This window comes from Lithobates pipiens, unplaced genomic scaffold (assembly GCF_037356315.1).
Source record: "Lithobates pipiens isolate NorthernLeopardFrog02 unplaced genomic scaffold, aLitPip1_a1.2 Scaffold_8, whole genome shotgun sequence".
In the NCBI taxonomy this organism is placed as follows: Eukaryota; Metazoa; Chordata; class Amphibia; order Anura; family Ranidae; genus Lithobates; species Lithobates pipiens.
In genome coordinates, this window is record NW_027507903.1 from 486620507 (window position 1) to 486639646 (window position 19140).

General features: G+C 44.4%; 1 protein-coding gene across 2 annotated transcripts; it reads left to right on the forward strand.

Annotated features, from left to right (window-relative positions):
- The first annotated feature begins 1444 nt into the window (after positions 1-1444).
- TULP3 (TUB like protein 3) lies at positions 1445-18692 on the forward strand. Of its 2 annotated transcripts, none has more exons than XM_077468982.1 (11): positions 1445-1584; positions 4990-5041; positions 5365-5533; positions 8220-8585; positions 12350-12453; positions 14127-14324; positions 14400-14512; positions 16640-16760; positions 17245-17343; positions 17422-17593; positions 17910-18692. In XM_077468982.1, the coding sequence occupies exons 1-11, from the start codon at positions 1550-1552 to the stop codon at positions 18041-18043; spliced, it is 1563 nt and encodes a 520-aa protein (XP_077325108.1). In that variant the 5' UTR covers positions 1445-1549; the 3' UTR covers positions 18044-18692. The 2 variants fall into 2 exon arrangements, with proteins under 2 accessions (XP_077325108.1, XP_077325107.1); XM_077468981.1 differs by having other exon boundaries at positions 1546-1612.
- Positions 18693-19140: the final 448 nt, after the last annotated feature.

The following is a 19140-nucleotide window of genomic DNA, read 5'->3' on the forward strand; positions in this document are numbered from 1 at the left end:
GAGTGTCAGTGTGGGGTGTCAGTATTTGGGAGTAGGTGGGTGTCAGTGGGTATGGGGTGTCATTAATTGAGGGGTCGGCGGGTGCCAGTGGGTAAGGGGTGTCAGTGTGGGGTGTCCTTAGTTGAGGGTAGGCAGGTGTCAGTGGGTAAGGGGTGTCAGGGAATGGGGGAGGTGTCAGTGTATAGAGGGGTTTTTTGTGGGGTGTCAGGTAGTGCCAGTGTGAGGTGTCATTAGTTGGGGGTAGTTGGGCATACCTCCCAACATTTTAAGATGGGAATGAGGGACACTTACTACCAAACATATGTAGGCATAGGATACGCCCCGTCAGACCCTCTTAAAGGAGAATTAACCAAAAAACGGTTAATTAAATCCACAAGGGCTTTTTTTTAACCACTAATATTCCTTTATATTGGCTTCTAAAATGTACAAATGCAGCATTTTAGAAATCAGATGAAAGGTTTAGCACTGGGAAACACTTCTTGAAATATAAAAAGTGCATTTTATATACAACTATATAGATCAGACCAAAATGAGGAGGAAAGAGGGACATTGCTCCAAATCAGGGACAGTCCCTCCAAATCAGGGACAGTTGGGAGCTATGGGTGGGTGTCAGTTTGGGGTGTCAAAAGATGGGGGTAGGTGGGTGTCAGTTTGGGGTGTCAGATGGGGTAGGTGGGTGTCAGTTTGGGGTGTCAATTAGAGTTGCCACCTCATCCCTTTAAACCTGAACACATATGAATTACACAGGTTCTGAGGCTAATTTCATGCAGATAAGGTACCAAGTGAGTTTAATTATCACCTTAATCAGCCACAGAAACTGTTTAATTAATATGTGTTCGGTTTTAAAGGGATGAGGTGGCAACCCTAGTGTCAATAGATGGGGGTAGGTAGGTGTCAGTTTGGGGTGTCAATAGATGGGGTAGGTGGGTGTCAGTTTGGGGTGTCAATAGATGGGGGTAGGTGGGTGTCAGTTTGGGATGTCAATAGATGGGGGTAGGTGGGTGTCAATAGATGGGGTAGGTGGGTGTCAGTTTGGGGTGTTAATAGATGGGGGTAGGTGGGTGTCAGTGGGTGGGGGATTTCAGTGTGGTGAGTCATCAGTTAGGGGTAGGTAAGTGTGGGTGTCATTAGACTGATCCAGAGCAGGTAGGTGGGCTGATGGGATGTGATTATACAGATCTGGCAGTACAGGATGGGATGTATAATAAGGTCAGGTCTGCTGGTTACACAGTACAGCTGTCCGGTAGGTGATTGGTTAATTGCTGTATGCTCGGCTCCTTCCCGGCCACGTCACGATCAGTGGACTGTAATGTGATGAAGCGGCGCATACTCAGTGGGCACACAGGGGGGTGCAGAATTCTCTCCTATACCGGTGCTCCCACCTCCCCTCATTTCTCAGCTCCGGCTCCGCCTCCGGGACGCTGACTCACTGCCGCAGCCTATAGCGCCTGACTCTGCTGCAGCGGCCGCCAATAGGAGGGCGGGACACTGGTGGGTGCCGTTGTCTGCCTGGTTGCTAAGAGACCTGAGTCTGGTCGCAGAGTGCAGGATGGAGCCAAGCGCAGATGGGAGCCCCGGGATCGGGTATGGGGTGGGGTACCGGAAACAATGGGTAAAAAAAGAAGGTACAGGGGTAGAGGAGCAGGGGCCAGGGGGTATATGAGGTGAAAGACAGGAGCACGGGGTATAAGGGTGGAGGTACAGGAGTACTGTGTACAAGAGGAAGATTTAAAGGAGAGCACTGGGTATAAAGGGGTACAGGACAAGAGCACTGGGTGTAAGGGGTACAGGATAAGAGCACTTGGCATAAGGGGGTAGAAGACAAAAGCACTGAGTATAAGCAGGTACAGGACAAGAGCACTGGGTATAAGGGGATACAGGACAAGAGCACTGGGTATAAGGATGTATGGGACAAGAGCACTGGGTATAAGGATGTATGGGACAAGAGCACTGGGTATAAGGAGGTATGGGACAAGAGCACTGGGTATGGGACAAGAGCACTTGGTATAAGGGGGGTACAGGAGAAGAGCACTGAGTATAAGGGGGTACAGGAGAAGAGCACTGGGCATAAGGGGGTACAAGACAAGAGCACTGGGTATAAGGGGGTACAGAACAAGAGCACTGTGTATAAGGGGGTACATGGGCACTGGTACAGGAGCACAAGGTATTGGGGGGGAGGGGTATAATGATAGCGGATTGGAGGTGTAGAATTCACTGGGGTACAGGAGCAATAGTTATAGGAAATACAGGGACAGGATACAGAAGGTACAGGGGAGCTGAGTACAAGAGCACTAGGTGTAGGAGATCTAGAAGTACAGGAGCACTAGTTGTAGGAGATATAGAAGCATCGGGTACAGGAACACTAGGTGTAGGAGATATAGAAGCTCTGGGTACAAGGGCTCTAGGTGTAGGTGATATAGGAAGCACTAGGTACAAGAGAAATAAGTGTAGGCGATATAGACGCACCAGGTACAGGAACACTAGGTGTAGGAGATATAAAAGCACCAGGTACACAGGCAGTAGGTTTAGGATCTATAGAAACACTGGCTAGAGGAGCACTAGGTGTAGGAGATATATAAATGCAAAGTACAGGAGCATTAGGTATTGGAGATATAGAAGGACTGGGTGCAGGTAATAGATGTAAGAGATATAGAAGCACTGGGTACAAGAGGATTAGGTGTAGGAGATATAGAAATACCGCATACAGGAGCATTAAGTGTAGGACATATAGAAGCACTGGGTACAAGAGGATTAGGTGTAGAAGATATAGAAGCACTGGGTACAGGAGCACTAGGTGTAGGAGATATAGAAACACCAGGCACAGGAGCATTAGGTGTAGGAGATATAGAAGCACTGGGTACAGGAGCACTAGGTGTAGGATATATAGAAGCACTGTGTGCAGTAGCTATAGAATCTCTGGGTACAGGAGCACTAGGCATAGGTGATATAGGAAGCACCAGGTACAAGAGAATTAGGTAAAGGAGATATAGAAGCACCAGGCACAGGAGCACTAGGTGTAGAAGATATAAAGCACCTGGTACACGGGCACTAGGTTTAGGAGATATAGAAACACTAGCTACAGGAGCACTAGGTGTAAGAGATATAGAAATACCGGGTATAGCAACATTAGGTTTAGGAGATATCGAAGCACTGGGTGCAGGTGCAATAAATGTAAGAGTTATAGAAGCACTGGGTACAAGAGGATTAGGTGTAGGAGACATAGAAGCACCTGGTACAGGAGCACTAGATGTAGGAGATATAAAAACATTGGGAGTTATTTACGAAAGGCAAATCCACTTTGCACTACAAGTGCACTTGTAAATGTACTGAAAGTGCACTTGTAAGTGTAGTCGCTGTACACATGAGGGGAAGCTCTGCTGATTTTATCATCCAATCATGTGCAAGTTAAAATGCTGTTTTATTTTCCTTGCACGTCCCCCTTAGATCTGCAACGACTGAACTTCCAAGTGCACTTGTATTGCAAAGTGGATTTGCCTTTCGGAAATAACCCCCATTGAGCATTAGGTGTAGGAGATATAGAAACATGAAGTACAGGAGCACTAGGTGTAGGAGACATAAAAACATTGGGTACACAAGTACTAAGTGTAGGAGATATAGAAGCACTGGGTACAGGAGCACTAGGTGTAGGAGACATAAAAACATTGGGTACACGAGTACTAAGTGTAGGAGATATAGAAGCACTGGGTACAGGAGCACTAGGTGTAGGAGATATAGAAGCACCAGGTACAAGAGAATTAGGTGTAGGAGATATAGAAGCACTGGGAACAAGAGGATTAGGTGTAGGAGATATAGAAGCACTAGGTACAGGAACACTAGGTGTATGAGACATAGAAACACCAGGTACAGGAGCACTGGGTGTAGGGGATATAGAAGCACTAGGTACAGGAACACTAGGTGTATGAGACATAGAAACACCAGGTACAGGAGCACTGGGTGTAGGGGATATAGAAGCACTAGGTACAGGAGCACTAGGTGTGGGAGATATAAAAGCATCAAGTACAAGAGCATTAGATATAGAAATTATAGAATCACCAGATGACAGGAGCACTAGGTGTAGATGATATAGAAGCACCAGGTACAGGAACATTAGGTGTAGAAGATATAGAAGCACTGCTGGGTACAGACATACTAGGGGTAGGATATATAGAAGCACTAGGTGTACAGGGGGTACAGGATCATGGATATAGGAGGACTGGGTGTAGAAGGTACAGGAGCACTTGGTACAGAGGCTACAGAAGCAATGGGTATAAGGCAGTAGAGAAGCAACGAGTATTGGAAGTATAATAACACTGGGTGCAGAAGCACTAGTATGCAGGAAGATGGAGTATGGTGAGTGTGGTAGCTCTTGGTGTAGGAGGTACAAGAGAGGATTCGGGAGGAGTGCGTACAGGAACACAGGGTTCTGGGGTTGCAGGAGGAATCAGTCTAGGGGATTCAGTTGGGTATCCTAGTACTGGATAAAGGAGTAGAGTGGAGAAGAGATTTGGGTGCAGGAGGTGCAAGAGTATTAGCCATACCGGGCTTTGGGTGCAGGAATATACCCACATAGAGTTTTGGGGGTGCAGGAGGGCTAAGTACAAAAATGGGAGTCTTCCTTTTTTCCTTTCCTTTTGGTTTTTACCATCTTTCAAAACTCAGCCACCTACCACCCTCTATTACATACATACAACTCACAGCTGCCAACTCAGCACATGTTCTGCTCTAACACACCATACTGCATGCCTCTTATTCATCCTTCCTGTACTGTACTACTAATCCATTCTACAAGTATCCTTCCTTCTGAGGGACTTCTGTCACTCTCACGGTCATTAGGCGTTCATATGTCACCACTGACCCAGATGTTCAGAACTGCCTAGTTCTTTCCTTAGCTCAGGTTACCAGTAAGTGAGGCAATACAAAGTGACTACTCCTTCCCTTTAAAAGCCCAGTGGTATAATTGCAGATTTTGTGTTATTTATTTTAATGCAGTATCCTCGATGATGAAAATGGGAGACTGCGACAGCTTAAACTGCATAACCAGGTAGGTCAGAAAGCAACAAAAAAGGCTTTACAGACAGGGAAGGTAAATGAACTGGAACTGCCATGGAGGGGGAGCTGATCATATTGTGATACTATGTAACTAACATGTCACATTTGTGTATTAATCATTTTAATTTTATTTTCTATTTCTTGTTATTTTTTAGTTTATTTTCCTTATAAAAATGACATATTTTTGCAAAACCTTTCATGATTTTGAAGTTTTTATTACAAGCATTATCTGAGATGCGGGATCTCACGTGAATCCACTCTTGTAGGAACATTGCTATCTTATTGATGGTCTTTTCTCCACTTCTACCTCTTTAGAGGGTTCTGCTGGAACAGAAGCAGAGGAGAAAGAGGCAGGAGCTGCACATGGTACAGCCAAACCAAGACGCCAGACAACGGAGACCTAAATCCAGGAAAAGTGAGGAGCATGCGCCTCTAATGCAGTGTCAGACTCCTCGTTCTGTCTGTTCAGATGTCATCTTGGATGGTAAGAGCTCATTATTTAGCTCCATCAGTAGACAGATGTTCAATATTTCCTCTGAAGAGGAGGCTGTAACATTTCTGGGGTGTCAGGGGGCTTGGCTCTGCAAAAGGAGCATAAAATGCAGTGGCGGACTGCCCCCCCCCCCCCCGCCCCTAATCTACATGCAGGGAGCCGGACACATTGATTTCAATGTTTTTTTTTTTTTAGCCTGAGGCTCTAATTGGCTTCAAAAAAGGGTGGGCTCTGGGGTGCAGAACATTGCCCCCTGAGCCCACCCAGTTGTGTGACAATAGCGAATTAATCGCCATTGTCTTCCTGTTTCTTCTTCCGGCCAATCGGGAAGCAGGTCCTGTGACCCAATTGGCTGGGAGTCTTATAGCAGACCGGGGAGACGAGGACAGCTACGAGCGGAGCAAGAACTCGGCAGCAAGAAGCCCAAGGAGCAGAGGTTCCTGAGGCTAAGCATCAACACCCGAGAGAGGAGGATGCACGACGAATGATGCCTTGGATGGCCTCCGGTCCGTCATCCCCTATGCCCATAGCCCATCCATCTAGAAACACTCTAAGGTTGCCACTGCCTGTTCGGCTTAGAGAAGTCCCGGCTCTTCTCCTGGAGCAAGGAGCCTCCTTACGGTAAGGCCTCTGATCGCCGCCGTCCGGAGGTGGCGCTGGTGCAAGTGAGGTGGGGGAGGTTTGTTTGTCAATATTTGTATATTGATAATATCGCTGTTTGGATGGCTTAAGCTGACCATATATGGATTGAAATTTGTCCGGGTTCAGCAAGGACTGGCCAAATTTCAATCCATGTACAGATTAGCGGGTAGTATACAAGTCGATCTATCTTTCTATTGACTTGTGTAAAACCAGCCTGTCGTTTTTATTATGAACCATCAGTGCCACCGGCCATAGCTGGCAACACTGATCATTGTATTCTGCCAGTGAGAAAGGCTCCACGCCTGCAGAATAGAATGGCTCAGCAGGAAGGATTCCCCCATCACATTGAATATGTGGAAGGGGGGATTGTCTGGTTGAATGAAAAAAAAAATGGATCATGTATGACCTGCCCTAGACTGCTCAATTTGGAGAAAGAAGGAATGTGAGAAGAAATGATGGTAGAACAAATTTAGGAAGGTACCATTCTGTTTACTTGCTTGTGAAATAAATAGGTTAATTTTAAGAAAGTTTTACAGAATGAACAATTGCTAATAGTCTGCAGCATTCCGTTTTGTATCCTTGTCTGTGATTCTGCCACTAAAGGAGTTATTTTTTATTTTTTCTACCACTGAAAACTTGTGAAAATGGTTTTAAGTTAAATAATGTTTGTTCTACTAGCTCTGTTTTTAAAATGGAACTTAACACTCTCAACATTGACTATTTTTAAATCTTATGCAGCTAGCATTGGTAAATAGATATGAAGGTATATTATATTTACTTGTTTTAAACTTTTTTTTTAATCTAAAACAGTGTTTCGGCCTCCCTCTCCAAAAATGAAAAGTCAGCAGCTACACATGCTGTAGCTGCTGACTTTTAATATTAGGACACTTGCCTGTCCTGGAATCCAGCGATGTCGGCACTGCTGCCGATGTTTCCATTAGCTGTCGGGTGCTGCCGCTGCCATTGTCGGTAAGGGAACCCGACAGTGAAGCCGAAACGCGCTGCACTCTCTTACTGGCCCAGGAGCAGGGTAAGGCGGGGGCCAAACTTCTGACGTACCTTGCTGCGGCGTGATACGACGGATGTGGGGACATGGTACCTGTCAAAAAAACAGGTTCCCGCTCCTCCCTTCCCCTCCGAAAGGTGCCAAATGTGGCACTGGAGGGGGGGAGGAGACAGATAAGCGGAAGTTCCACTTTTGGGTGGAACTCCGCTTTAACACTTCTTAAGTTACTTCCTGGTTTCATGACTAGGGAAATTATGTCATACTCTCCAGGAGCCTTTAGAAGGGGAGGAGGGGTTTTCTCTGTTAAACGTACCCTCCTGTCTGCATGCCTGAGCTAATGGCAGATGGATTCTACGAAATAAATACTACATGAATCATCTGCCCTTACTCAAGATGGCCACAGCCAGAAATGCTAGGGGGTGTTTTTTTTTTAAATGTGATTTCTCAACAAAATAAAGCATTTGTTACTTCAACACATATTCCTGATATGTTCCTGCTGTACCATGTACTTGTATGAGAAAGTATCCTGTTTTCTTTGTGTAAAATCCCTGGTTTTCCTGCTGGTCCCCTTTCTTTCCTATTAAAAACTGACTACACTAAGCAGGAGAACACATCATGGTCAGTTCTCTAGCTATGCTGGGAACTCCAGTTTACTCTCCTTCAATGATCAGACTTGTCCTGACACCTGAATGTGCTGCTGTTTCTCCTCCCTTATGCAGCTGAGAACAGAGGGAATGTGATCACTTATAAAATAGGAAAAAATGTATTTATGTTTTGTTTTGTTTTGTTTTTGGTGGAGAATGCGGGCAATGATCCCGTGTGTTTTTGTTTTTGTTTTTTTGTTTTTTTTAATATATATATCTATGCAGAAATATTTTGCCTTTCATTTCTATTTTAAACTGGGTTGTTTTACAAGGTGATTGTTTACAATTACTTTAAATATGAATTGAATATTCTTTTTTGGGTTGTGGTGCCAGATGCAGTTTAGCTCTGCTTTAAATGAACATGCTTTTTCTTTTACTGCTGCAGGAATTGATGGTCCAGCTGCCTTCCTTCATTCCGACACTCAGGACTTGGAGTACAAAATCCACATTTTGTCAGTTGGAGAAACTTGCCTTGATGACACTGAATCTGACAACTCCAGACCCAACTCTAGCGACACAAGCTCCAGGTCAAGGCTGAGTGAGGGAAAAGCATCAGTGAAGGTTAGAGGCAGGTCTGAGGTCACCAATGAGTCTAGTGCCCAGTCTGCTGCCACTGAAGTGAAACCCCAGAAGGTGGTAAAAGAGTCCCGATCCAAAAAGACCACAGCCCAACCTGATTCCATGGAGGAGGATACTCGAGTGAATGAAGACGAATCGAAACAGGATCTTCTGGAAAAGCTGCAAGAAAGAGGTTAGTAAAAATTTTCTTTGGGCCTTGGTGCATTGTGCTTTTGCTATGTGCACCATCTTCGTATTAACTTTTAAAGTGATTTTAAAGTCTTGTGTTTTAACAAACATGTCATACTTGCGTCCTCTGTGCAGTTGGTTTTGCACAGAATGGCCTGCATTCTTCCCTTCTCGGGTCCCTCTTTGGCTCTCCTGGCCCCTCCCTCCTGTTGAGTGCCCCCACAGCAAGCAGCTTGCTATGGGGGGCACCCGAGCCGAGCTGCAGCTCCGTGTGGCCTTTTAGACACGGAGTCCCTCTTTGCCCCCAACCTGCCTCCTCTCTCTCTTGATTGGCTAACTGACATTGACAGCAACAGGAGCCAAGGGCACTGCTGCTGTATCTTAGCCATTCAGGAGGGAGGGTCCGCGGCGCTTGAGGCACTCATGAACATCGCTGGATAGAGAGGGAATAAATATTAGGGGGTGCTGGGGTGGCTGCAGAAAACAGATGTTTTTTTTTTGTTTTTTTATTTTAATGCATTAAGATAAAACACCTTCTGCCTTTACAACCACTTTAAGGTTTCTTGGCTGTCGCTTGGCAACTCAAAGTTTCAGCTTCCTCCCATAAATTTTTTTTTAGGATTAAGGTCTGGAGGCCACTCCATGACCTTTAATGTGCTTCTTCTTGAGCCTCTCCTTTGTTGCCTTGGCAGTATGTTTTGGGTCATTGTCATGCTGGAAGATCCATTCAAGACCCATCTTTAATGTACTGGCTGAGGGAAGAAGGTTCTCATCCAAGATTTTACTATACATGGCCCCGTTCATTGGCCCCTCAATGTGGAAAGTCAGCCTGTACCTTTAGCAGAGAAACAGCCCCAAAGCATAATGTTTCCACCTCCGTGCTTGACTGTAGAGATTGTGTTCTTAAGGTCATAGCCAGCATTTTTCTTCCTCTAAACACGGCAAGTTGAGTTAATGCCAAAGAGCTCTCATCTGACCACACCACTTATCCCAATCCTCCTCTGAATCATTTATATGTTCATTGGCAGACTTCAGACAGGCTGTACATGTGTCTCGTTGAGGGGGGGGGGGGGGGAACTTGCGGGTGCTGCAGGATTTTAATCCATGGCGGCATATTGTGTTACCAATGGTCTGTTTGGGGACTGTGGTCCTAACTGCCTTAGGATCATTCACAAGCTCCTCCTGTGTAGTTCCAGGCGGATCCCTCTCTTTTCTCATGATCATCCTTATCCCATGAGGCGAAATTTGCATTCAGCTACAGACTGAGGGCATTTGATGGTTATTTTATATTTCTTCCATTCGCGAATAATCGCTCCAACAATTGTCTCCATCTTGTAGCCTGTACCAGCCTTGTGTGGGACTACAATTTTGTCCTTTGACAGCTCTTTGGTCTTGCCCATGATGGTGAGGTTTGAATGGAAGAAAGATTCTGTGGACAGATGTCTTTTATAGATGTAATGAGTTGTAACAGTGGGAAGGTGTAGATTGGGAAGATCTGATCGCATGGTGTCATCAGAGCATTTATTGAGAATCCCTAGTCCTGGAGACAAACCTGTCCAGCTTTGTATTGAGTAAAGTAAACAAGTCCCTTCACCAAAGCAAAGACAGTGCTTACAATCAATACGTAACAAATAAATATACAACTTTTCCACTTCCTGATGGGTGTACGTCCATGGTTGTCCTGGACTTTTATCTGTTATATCAGGATGATGCCTGCAGCCACAGTCATCACCCCAGTATTTTTTATTTATTTTTTATTTTTTTGTCAGCCAGCGATTTCCTGTGGTGTAAAAGCCATCCTAATCAGCAATTAGCCACTGGATTGTTTTTACAGGTAGCGAGAGGTGATGTGTGACCCCCGCAACACTGCTGCATTACTTCTGCCTTACTTCCTGAACAGACTTTGGGTCATGACACAGGAAGAAGTTGACCACCTGAGGGTGGATGATGCAGGGTGTGTGTAATGAGATCAGCTGGTCAACTCCTTCCTGTGTCGACCTAAAGCCTGTCCAGGAAGTAAGGCAGAAGTAATCAAGCAGTGTTTTTAACCAGTTGAGACCCACGCTATAGCCGAATGACGGCTACAGCACGGATCTCCTTTGCCGGGACTACGTCTATTGACGTCGTCCCGTGCACGAGCGGCCTGCGCGGCGCGCTCTGTGATCGGCGAGTATGTGATATAACGGAGCCGGTAATCGGCTATTATTCCTCCTCGTGCTGACAGCACGAGGAGAAAAAAAAAGAGCCGATCACCGGCGGCCGTGATCGAGACATCAGTCCCGATCACGGCCAGCCCTGTCAGTGCCCACCTGCCCTCTGCCAGTGCCCACCTGCCCCTCATCACTAAACATAATTAAAAAATAAGTGCCCACAGTGCCACCCAGCAGTGCCCACAGTGCCACCCAGCAGTGCCCACAGTGCCACCCAGCAGTGCCACCCAGCAGTGCCCACAGTGCCACCCAGCAGTGCCCACAATCTGCCTCAACAAAGGTGCTGCACCCCAGTGCCACATATCCGTGCCCAGCAGTGCCGCCCATCAGTGCCTATCAGAGCCACCTATCAGAGCCACCTATCAGTGCCCATCAGTCCCATCTATCAGTGGTACCTATCAGTGCCCCTTAGTGCCACCCATCTGTGCCACCCATCCGTGCCATCTTATCTGTGCCCATCTTTGCCCATCAGTGCCGCCTTATCTGTGCCCATCGGTGCCGCCTTATCTGTGCCTATTAGTGCCGCCTTAACTATGCCTATCAGTGCCCACCAATGCAGCCTATCAGTGGCGCCTCATCAGCGCACTTCAATGAAGGAGAAAAATGACCTGTTTGCAAAATTTTATAACAAACTATTAAACATGATTTTTTTTTTGCATATTTTTTTGTTTGTTTAGCAAAAAATAAAACTCCCAGCTGTGATTAAATACCACCAAAAGAAAGCTCTATTTGTGGGAATAAAATGATAAAAATTTCATTTGGGTACAGTGTTGTATGCCCGCGCAATTGTCATTCAAAGTGCATCAGCGCTGAAAGCTGAAAATTGGTCTGGGACTGAGGGGGGTTTAAGGGCCCAGTAAGCAAGTGGTTAAACAGCTATGAAGAGAGTAAGGGTAAGCGTGTGTAGAATTAATGGAAAGCTGTTTTATTTTTGCAAAAGAAGTAGATTAATGCTATATTGGTATATAGGGGAGCTGGAATTTAGGGGGGGGGGGGGGTGGACTTCGTTCGCCTCTATCTTCTGAGCTCATTCAGACAGGCAATTAAGCCTGTCCTCTGTGCAGAGCCGCTGGCAGATGTGTGTGCATGCATCCACCTTGGACCTGTGTGCAGGCAGTCCATTAAAATGGATGCACAAGCAACGCCAGCACGGACACATGTCAAATTTTGACCTGCTGGCAGGAGCGGGTGCACGGTTCGGTTCTGAAGACCAAGCTTCTGTGTTCGGTTCCATGCACCCGCTCCTGGCCGCATGTCAGACTTTGACATGTGATTGTGTACGTGCCGCCTCTGCATGTGCATCTACTTCTCTATAGGCTGCCTGCACACATCTCTGAAATGGATGCACATGCATCTCTAAGGGGCTCTGCATGGAGGATGGGCTTAAAGCCTGTGTGAATAAGCTCTATCTAGTTTTTTTATTTGTCAACTTTCCTTGGTGTCTGGCTGTTATCATTCTCCCAATTGTAGCACTGCCATCTAGTGGATTTATGTATATCGTACACAAGTGTGCTTTTCCTTATGTCCAATGTTTTTAATTTATGTTGCGCACACACAGGTATCTCTGAGAGCCTAAATTTTGATGAAGACTCTTCAGATGGGGAGGAAACAGACTCTGGAAGTACACGACCTGGTTCTTCCTCAAGTAAAAAGTCTCTGACAGTAAGCTTTGTGAAGGACAAATTATTTTCTGTTAACACTCCATGGTGCACACATTCCTATTTGTTAAAGCTGAATTGCAGCCTTCCCTTCAGTCTTGCACAGTTGTACAGGCCCTGTATTGAAATAGTTTATTCTAATTTTACTGTACATTATGAGCTTACATAGTGTTCATTAGAAGCTGTAGCAAGTCCGATACAGCCCACCTTATTTGCTGACTGGAGGACATCCAGTATCTTCTCTGCCTATATTACCTCCATGTGGAGTGCTATTTGGCACTGAGATAACCTGGCTTGATATTTTTTTCCATCTTTTGACAACTTACAATATCATAATCGTATGATATGAGTTATGAGCTCAGCACCATAACAAGAAGTCTTTTTATATATACATCGTCCTAGATGTTTAACCCCTTTCCCAGCCAGTGTCATTGGTAAAGTGACAGTGTATATTTTTAGTAGGGATGCGCCGAAACATATTGGCCGAAAATGGCCTTTTCGGTAATTTGCCAAAAGAAAAAAGGCCGATAATGGAGCTGAAAATGGGGCGGGGCTTGGGTGGGGGCAAAGCAACGCCCCAGCCTATGGCGCTGCCCATCAAGGGGGGTGTATAGCACAGGCGAGCCGCCTCCGCCACCTAGTTGATTAGAGCGCCAGGAACATCACAGCTTTAATTTCAATAGCTGTGTGTTCCACGTTTGTCGTGTGCCATCACATACAGCCGTCCCAGGATTGGACAGGTGATTTGTCTATCAAAGTGCCCGGACAAAGAGGAGGGGCTGTATGTGAAGGCGCACGATGGGGAACACACAGCTATTGAAATTCAAGCTGTGATGATCCTAGCACTCTATTCAACCAGGCGGCTCTCCTCTCTTTTCCCCTCACTGGCTTCACTACTGGGGACACACTGGCTGCACTGGGGGCACAGGCTGGCTGCATTTATCTCCTGTACCATGTCGCCAGTCTCTGACCATCTCCTGTACCATGTCGCCAGTTTCTGACCATCTCCTGTACCTTGTCCCCAGTTTCTGACCATCTCCTGTATAAAAATATTTTTTTTAAAATACGTTTCGGTATCGGTTTCGGTTTTCAGCCTACTGTATTTTTCATTTTTGGTATCCGTTTCGGCACCAACCATTCGGTGCACCCCTAATTTTTAGCACTGATCACTGTATTAGTGTCACTGGTTCCCAAAAAGTGTTAGTGTCCGATTTGTCTGCCGCAGTATCGCAGTCCCGCTATAAGTCAATGATTGCCGCCATTAATAGTTTAAAAAAAGAAATAAAAATTCCAATATCTATCCCATAGTTTGTGGACGCTATAAGATTTGCTTAAACCAATCCATGTTTTATAGCAGAATGTAAAAAGTATTGTATTTTTTTGAATTGCTACCCCTATCCCATTATTAAAATGAACAAGGCATAATAATGATAGAACCTTTTATACACATTGCAATATGTGAGTGCTGATTGGTGAAACATTGAGGGTATAACAAGTTGTAGTAGTCGAAGCGATAATTTCTCGTTGTACATACAAATAAGTGCCAGGTCCTTTCCTCTTTTATGTGTTTTTGTATTGCTTAAAAAATATAGTTTTATGATCTAATATATGTGTAGTTTATTGTAGCAGCTATTATAGTTAAGATCTTTAATCTCCAACCATTACTGTCTTCCACAGGAATCTGCATCTGCAGAAACAATACCCAACGTACCTCAAGTGGACATAGGAGATGTGGGTGACCTGAGAGAATTCGCTGTACGCCCTGCAGCTCGCGGAACCGCTGTAAGGTGTCGCATCAGTCGTGATAAAAAGGGGATGGACCGTGGCTTGTTCCCAACCTATTATATGCACCTTGAAAGGGATGAAAACCGCAAGGTGAGAATGGAGACACAATTGCGGTTCTGTATGGAAAGACTAAAAAAACACTAACTCACTGAGCTTTTCTTTCAGATTTTCCTTCTTGCTGGAAGAAAGAGGAAAAAAAGCAAAACATCCAATTACTTGATTTCCACTGACCCCACGGACTTGTCACGGGAAGGGGGCAGTTTTGTAGGCAAACTTCGGTATGTACAGTCTACAGATAAGTTGTGCAGTACACTGCCATTCATTGGATCTGAATGTGGACTTGATTTGTTACCCTATAAATAATTTTTCATTAACCCCTTCCTACCTGAAGCCCTTTTTATATAAATGATCCTCAGTGCGAAGTTCCCTGCTGGGTTTACCTTAACATACATCCTCCCTTTGACTAACATCCTGGCTGTCAAACATGGCTGTCACTAACAGCTTAGGTGTCCACTAGCAATTGGAAATTAATCAGTGGTTATGTAATCAATATGTTAGATATTACTTAGTAACTACATGCAAGCTAAAAGTTTTATTCAGTTTGGCTTCAGCCTGCAGAGGCCATTGTGACTCTGTTTAATACTTTATAGAGGTTCTAAAGGCTGCACAAAGGTAAAAAATGTCCCAGTAGCAGTATCACCACTTCACCCCCCCCCCGGAATACTTACCTGAGTCCTAACTCGATTTACAGTAGCTAAGGAAGGACAGCTGCGAACCTGGAAGCGACCTAGTATTTGTTGCTTCCAGGTTCCTTAGGTGAAGGGGTGATCACAGATCGGATGCTCCCCGGTCACCTCCTGATCTTGCTGTAGGAGCCTTTTACTATGGTCCTGAGCTCCCTGTAGGAATGAAAATGCATGGAACCACCACAGGTGGCGCTGGTGGCGGGTCGATTACAAATTGATACCAAGCTCATGATTACTGCAGCAGCTGTGAGCTTGCTTTAAACCTTTGTATACTAGCCCATTTATAAATGCAGCTTGGTAGACAAGGGATTAAAGTTCTTGGACTTAATTTCTTGTGTCAGAGGAATGTGTGTGCCACAGGAATGTTAGCGCCCAACTGTAGGGGTGCTTAGGTTTGGATATGTTGGATCCTGCGTTAAAGCTGAATCCTCTTTTAAAGCTGAATTCTGGGTTAAGCATATATTTTCAAGATACAAAAGGAAAATAGAATCTTATTAGAAGCTTGGCGTGCTTGTGAGTATGATCTGATCTGAGTAGTAATCCAGTGTGAAATTTTGCCTCTGTTCAGGAGCTTCCTGTAATAAAGCTATGTATAGCAGAGTGATTATGTCACTGCTACTGTTACAAGGCAATAACTGGGTCTGCAAAGGGATCATCTCTGGTTATTGAAGAATATATTGAAATGGATGATTTTGAGGCCAAAATTCAGCATTTAATATTAGTGTTAATAAGAATGTCTTGTTTAACTTTGTGTGGGCTTTAGGCCGAGTTCCACTAAAAAGTGTAAGTTCTGCTTTTAGGTCTCCTCACTCACTCCCTTACATTTGGCATGTCTTTTTTTTGGGGGGGTGGGGGGAGGGTACTTCGTTTGGACAGGTACCCAGCTCCCACTTTTGCTCGGGCTGCCTAGGTGACTTGAGCGGAAGTTTTCCTCTTCCCCCTCCCTCCCTGCAACCTTCTTAGACATGTCACAGGTCCCAGAAGATTGCCCGGCCAACATTAGCTTAATATGTTTTAATTCAGATGCTTCATGTCTCATGAACCTCAATGGTTCTTATAGTTTATAATTTGTGGTCTTAACAATACAATAGTACTTCTTATCCTCTGATGAATGTACCAGTAGGAGTACGAAAGGAGTGGAAGAGCAGAGGCTGAATGAATATGCCCCCAACTATTTACAGCATGTTCTCCTAGGGGGTGTTCAGGTGGACTGGAGGCATGTCCAGCATCTACAGCAAACTGCCATAGAGCTCTATATACCCATTGTTCCACTCTTTTTTTTTTCCTGATCCAGCTCTGTTTGTTCTTTAACGTTTACAATGTATAAGTTTAACATGGTACCTATGTTCTTACCATCATATGTATAAGCAATGTAATATACTATATCTTATTTGAATGTTTGTATATTTTCTTTTTCATGAAAAACACTTTTTGTAGCTGCTGACTGTTATTAACAAAGAAACGACTGGCACTCTGCTTTAAGCAGTTTTGGTTCTCTAGTTACTGTACATAGTTTTGCAGTTCTGTAAAAACACCAATTAAAATGTTTCTTTTGTTCCTATTGTGTCTCAGGTTTTCATGCTTATTTCACACACTTGCTCTCTGTGGCCTCTTGTGTCATAATTATCTTTCATTTTATTGGCTTTTGTTTCTTGTTAGATCAAACATAATGGGAACCAAATTCACTGTATATGACAATGGTGAGAGCCCAGATAAAGCCAAGGCCCATGGACTGCTGGATAATAGTACTGTGCGGCAGGAGCTGGCGGCTGTGTGCTATGTAAGAATCGTCATCTTCATTACTCGTGGACAATCCATTTTTGTTCATAGTCCAAGCTGTGTTAATATTTAACCTATTTTCTCTCTCTCTCTTTTCTCCCCCTTTTTTTTTTCTTACACCTTCTCTATCTTCTTTTCTTTTCTTGTGTCTATTTTTGTTTCTCTCTTTCATTTTTACTCCTCACACTCTCTCTCTCCCTTCCCCCTATGTCACTGTGTCTCCCCCATGTTGCTCTCTTTGCTCCCCCATGCGTGTCTGTGTCGACCCCCGCACCATGTCACTCTTTATTTATCCCTTTCTTTTCTTTTCTTTTCTTTCTATCTTTCCATCCCTCCTTGTCTAACTCTTTATCTATATTTACTTCATTTCTGTCCCTGCCTGTGTTTTTTTTATTTTTTTTATAATATATATTTGTCTATTTCTGTTTTGTTTCTCTTTTTTTTTTTCTCTCTCTTCCTCTCTCTGTATTCCTCATATCTCCCAGGAGACAAATGTGTTGGGCTTTAAAGGACCTCGAAAGATGTCTGTATTAATCCCTGGAATGAACATTAATCATGAACGGCTTCCTTTTCAGCCACTCAGTGTGAGTTTACCATCTTTTGCACTACAGCACACCACTGTGACACAGTAACACATTCTAATGGCTTGCTGTTTGTCGCAGGAATCGGAAAGTCTTCTGTCCAGGTGGCAGAGCAAGCGCAATGAGAACATCATCGAGCTGCACAATAAGGCTCCTGTGTGGAATGATGACACGCAGTCCTATGTGCTAAACTTTCATGGACGTGTGACGCATGCTTCCGTTAAGAACTTCCAGATTGTGCACGACAATGACCGTAAGCCCTTTTCATCTCTTTATATCACCTGCCTGAGCTGTATGATGTTGTGTGTTTTGTTTTTTTTGTTTTTTTTTAACTGGCCTTTCTATTGTTTTCTTCATTTCCGTACTTAGTTTACATGCAATTATGAAAAATGATCTGAAAGAGAGAGACTGTCTGTATTGTTGACAGCAATCAGTCATTTTCTAACTATGAGAGAGGTCAATTGGTTGTTGCGAGGAACACATACGTTTTTTTTTTCCAGACAAATATATATATAATTTTTTCCCTGTTTGATTGGGTCTTTTTTTTTCCCCCCTCATTCTTCCCACAGCGGAATACATTGTCATGCAGTTTGGCAGAGTGGCGGAGGACCTCTTCACACTGGATTTCAGCTACCCTCTGTGTGCATTGCAGGCCTTTGCGGTGGCTCTTTCCAGCTTTGACAGCAAGCTTGCATGTGAGTGACAGAAAGAGAAGCTCTACCTGAAAGAAGTGTCACCTTCTGCTTGCCATCTCAGTCTCTTCTTTGTCACTGTATAGGACAATGATCAGGGCAAGGCTGAGCCTCATTTCTGGAAAAATGCATGCATCCGTCCTTGTCTTTAAGTACTGACTTGTGCCTGTAGTGCACAAAAGCCTTTGTGCCTTTTTATTGACACTAAATATGCAACGATGAGGGAGAGTGACCCCACTCTGCTGCTTCCTCTACTCTCTCTATAATCATTGCTTTACATGCAGATTGTATGCTTAGTTTGTGGACTTGTATTTGTTGTGTTGTTTATTCACCACCAAATCATAATCCGACCACCAAATCCTGATTTATGGGCATGAGGAAAGTATTATTTAGCAGTCTTAATCAAACACCAGTGTCTAGTTAAAGTGTTTGAGTTAAATCGCAATAGGGCTTTTTAAAGGGGATGCAGCATGTATGCTAATATACAGATGCAATATGCAACTACATCCTCATCAGAACGAACTGGAGTATTCTCTGGGAGATTCTAAATGCTTTTTGAAGTATATGTTACCCAAATTTAAATAACCTCTATATATCCCTCTGAAGCATGTTCCAACATAATGTTTTAATCTGCTATAAATGGTCCCTGTTACCTCGTCATCAGGCTTGTACAATTCTTACATGGGGCAGCTGCTAAGCGCTCAGTTCTTATAAATGTATATGTGACATCTGTATCTCTCCAGAGCCCTTTTCCTGCACACGGTGTGTAAGCAGGGAGTCGAGACAGCAGCATTGTTTTGCTAGGATAGTAATTAATGTATGTGGAGAGGGACATAGAAGGGCAGGGATAGGTGGGGTTCGGTAATCCAGCAGGCAGGGCTGACAACGCTGCTTAGGATTTCACTGTAGTAGTGGCATTATGTTATCAGCTCAAACAGGTACTTGGAGCTCACTGGATTTCTGAGAATTCAACAGACATTTTTAGGGACACAAGAAAATGTGCAGATATCCAGTGGATGTACTGAATAGGCTCCACCCCCTTTATTCCATCCCAATATGACTTATTGTTACCACTAAGAATGTAAGTGCCTAAAACACTGAATGCTTT

What these genes read in the sequence shown, in the direction of transcription:
- TULP3 (XM_077468981.1), top strand. Translation starts at nt 1,566, where the DNA reads ATGGGAGCCCCGGGATCGGGTATGGGGTGGGGTACCGGAAACAATGG. An exon ending in GGAAAAGCTGCAAGAAAGAG is followed by an intron (nt 8,586 to 12,349) that starts GTTAGTAAAAAT and finishes GCGCACACACAG; the next exon opens with GTATCTCTGAGAGCCTAAAT. An exon ending in AAAGGGATGAAAACCGCAAG is followed by an intron (nt 14,325 to 14,399) that starts GTGAGAATGGAG and finishes CTTTTCTTTCAG; the next exon opens with ATTTTCCTTCTTGCTGGAAG.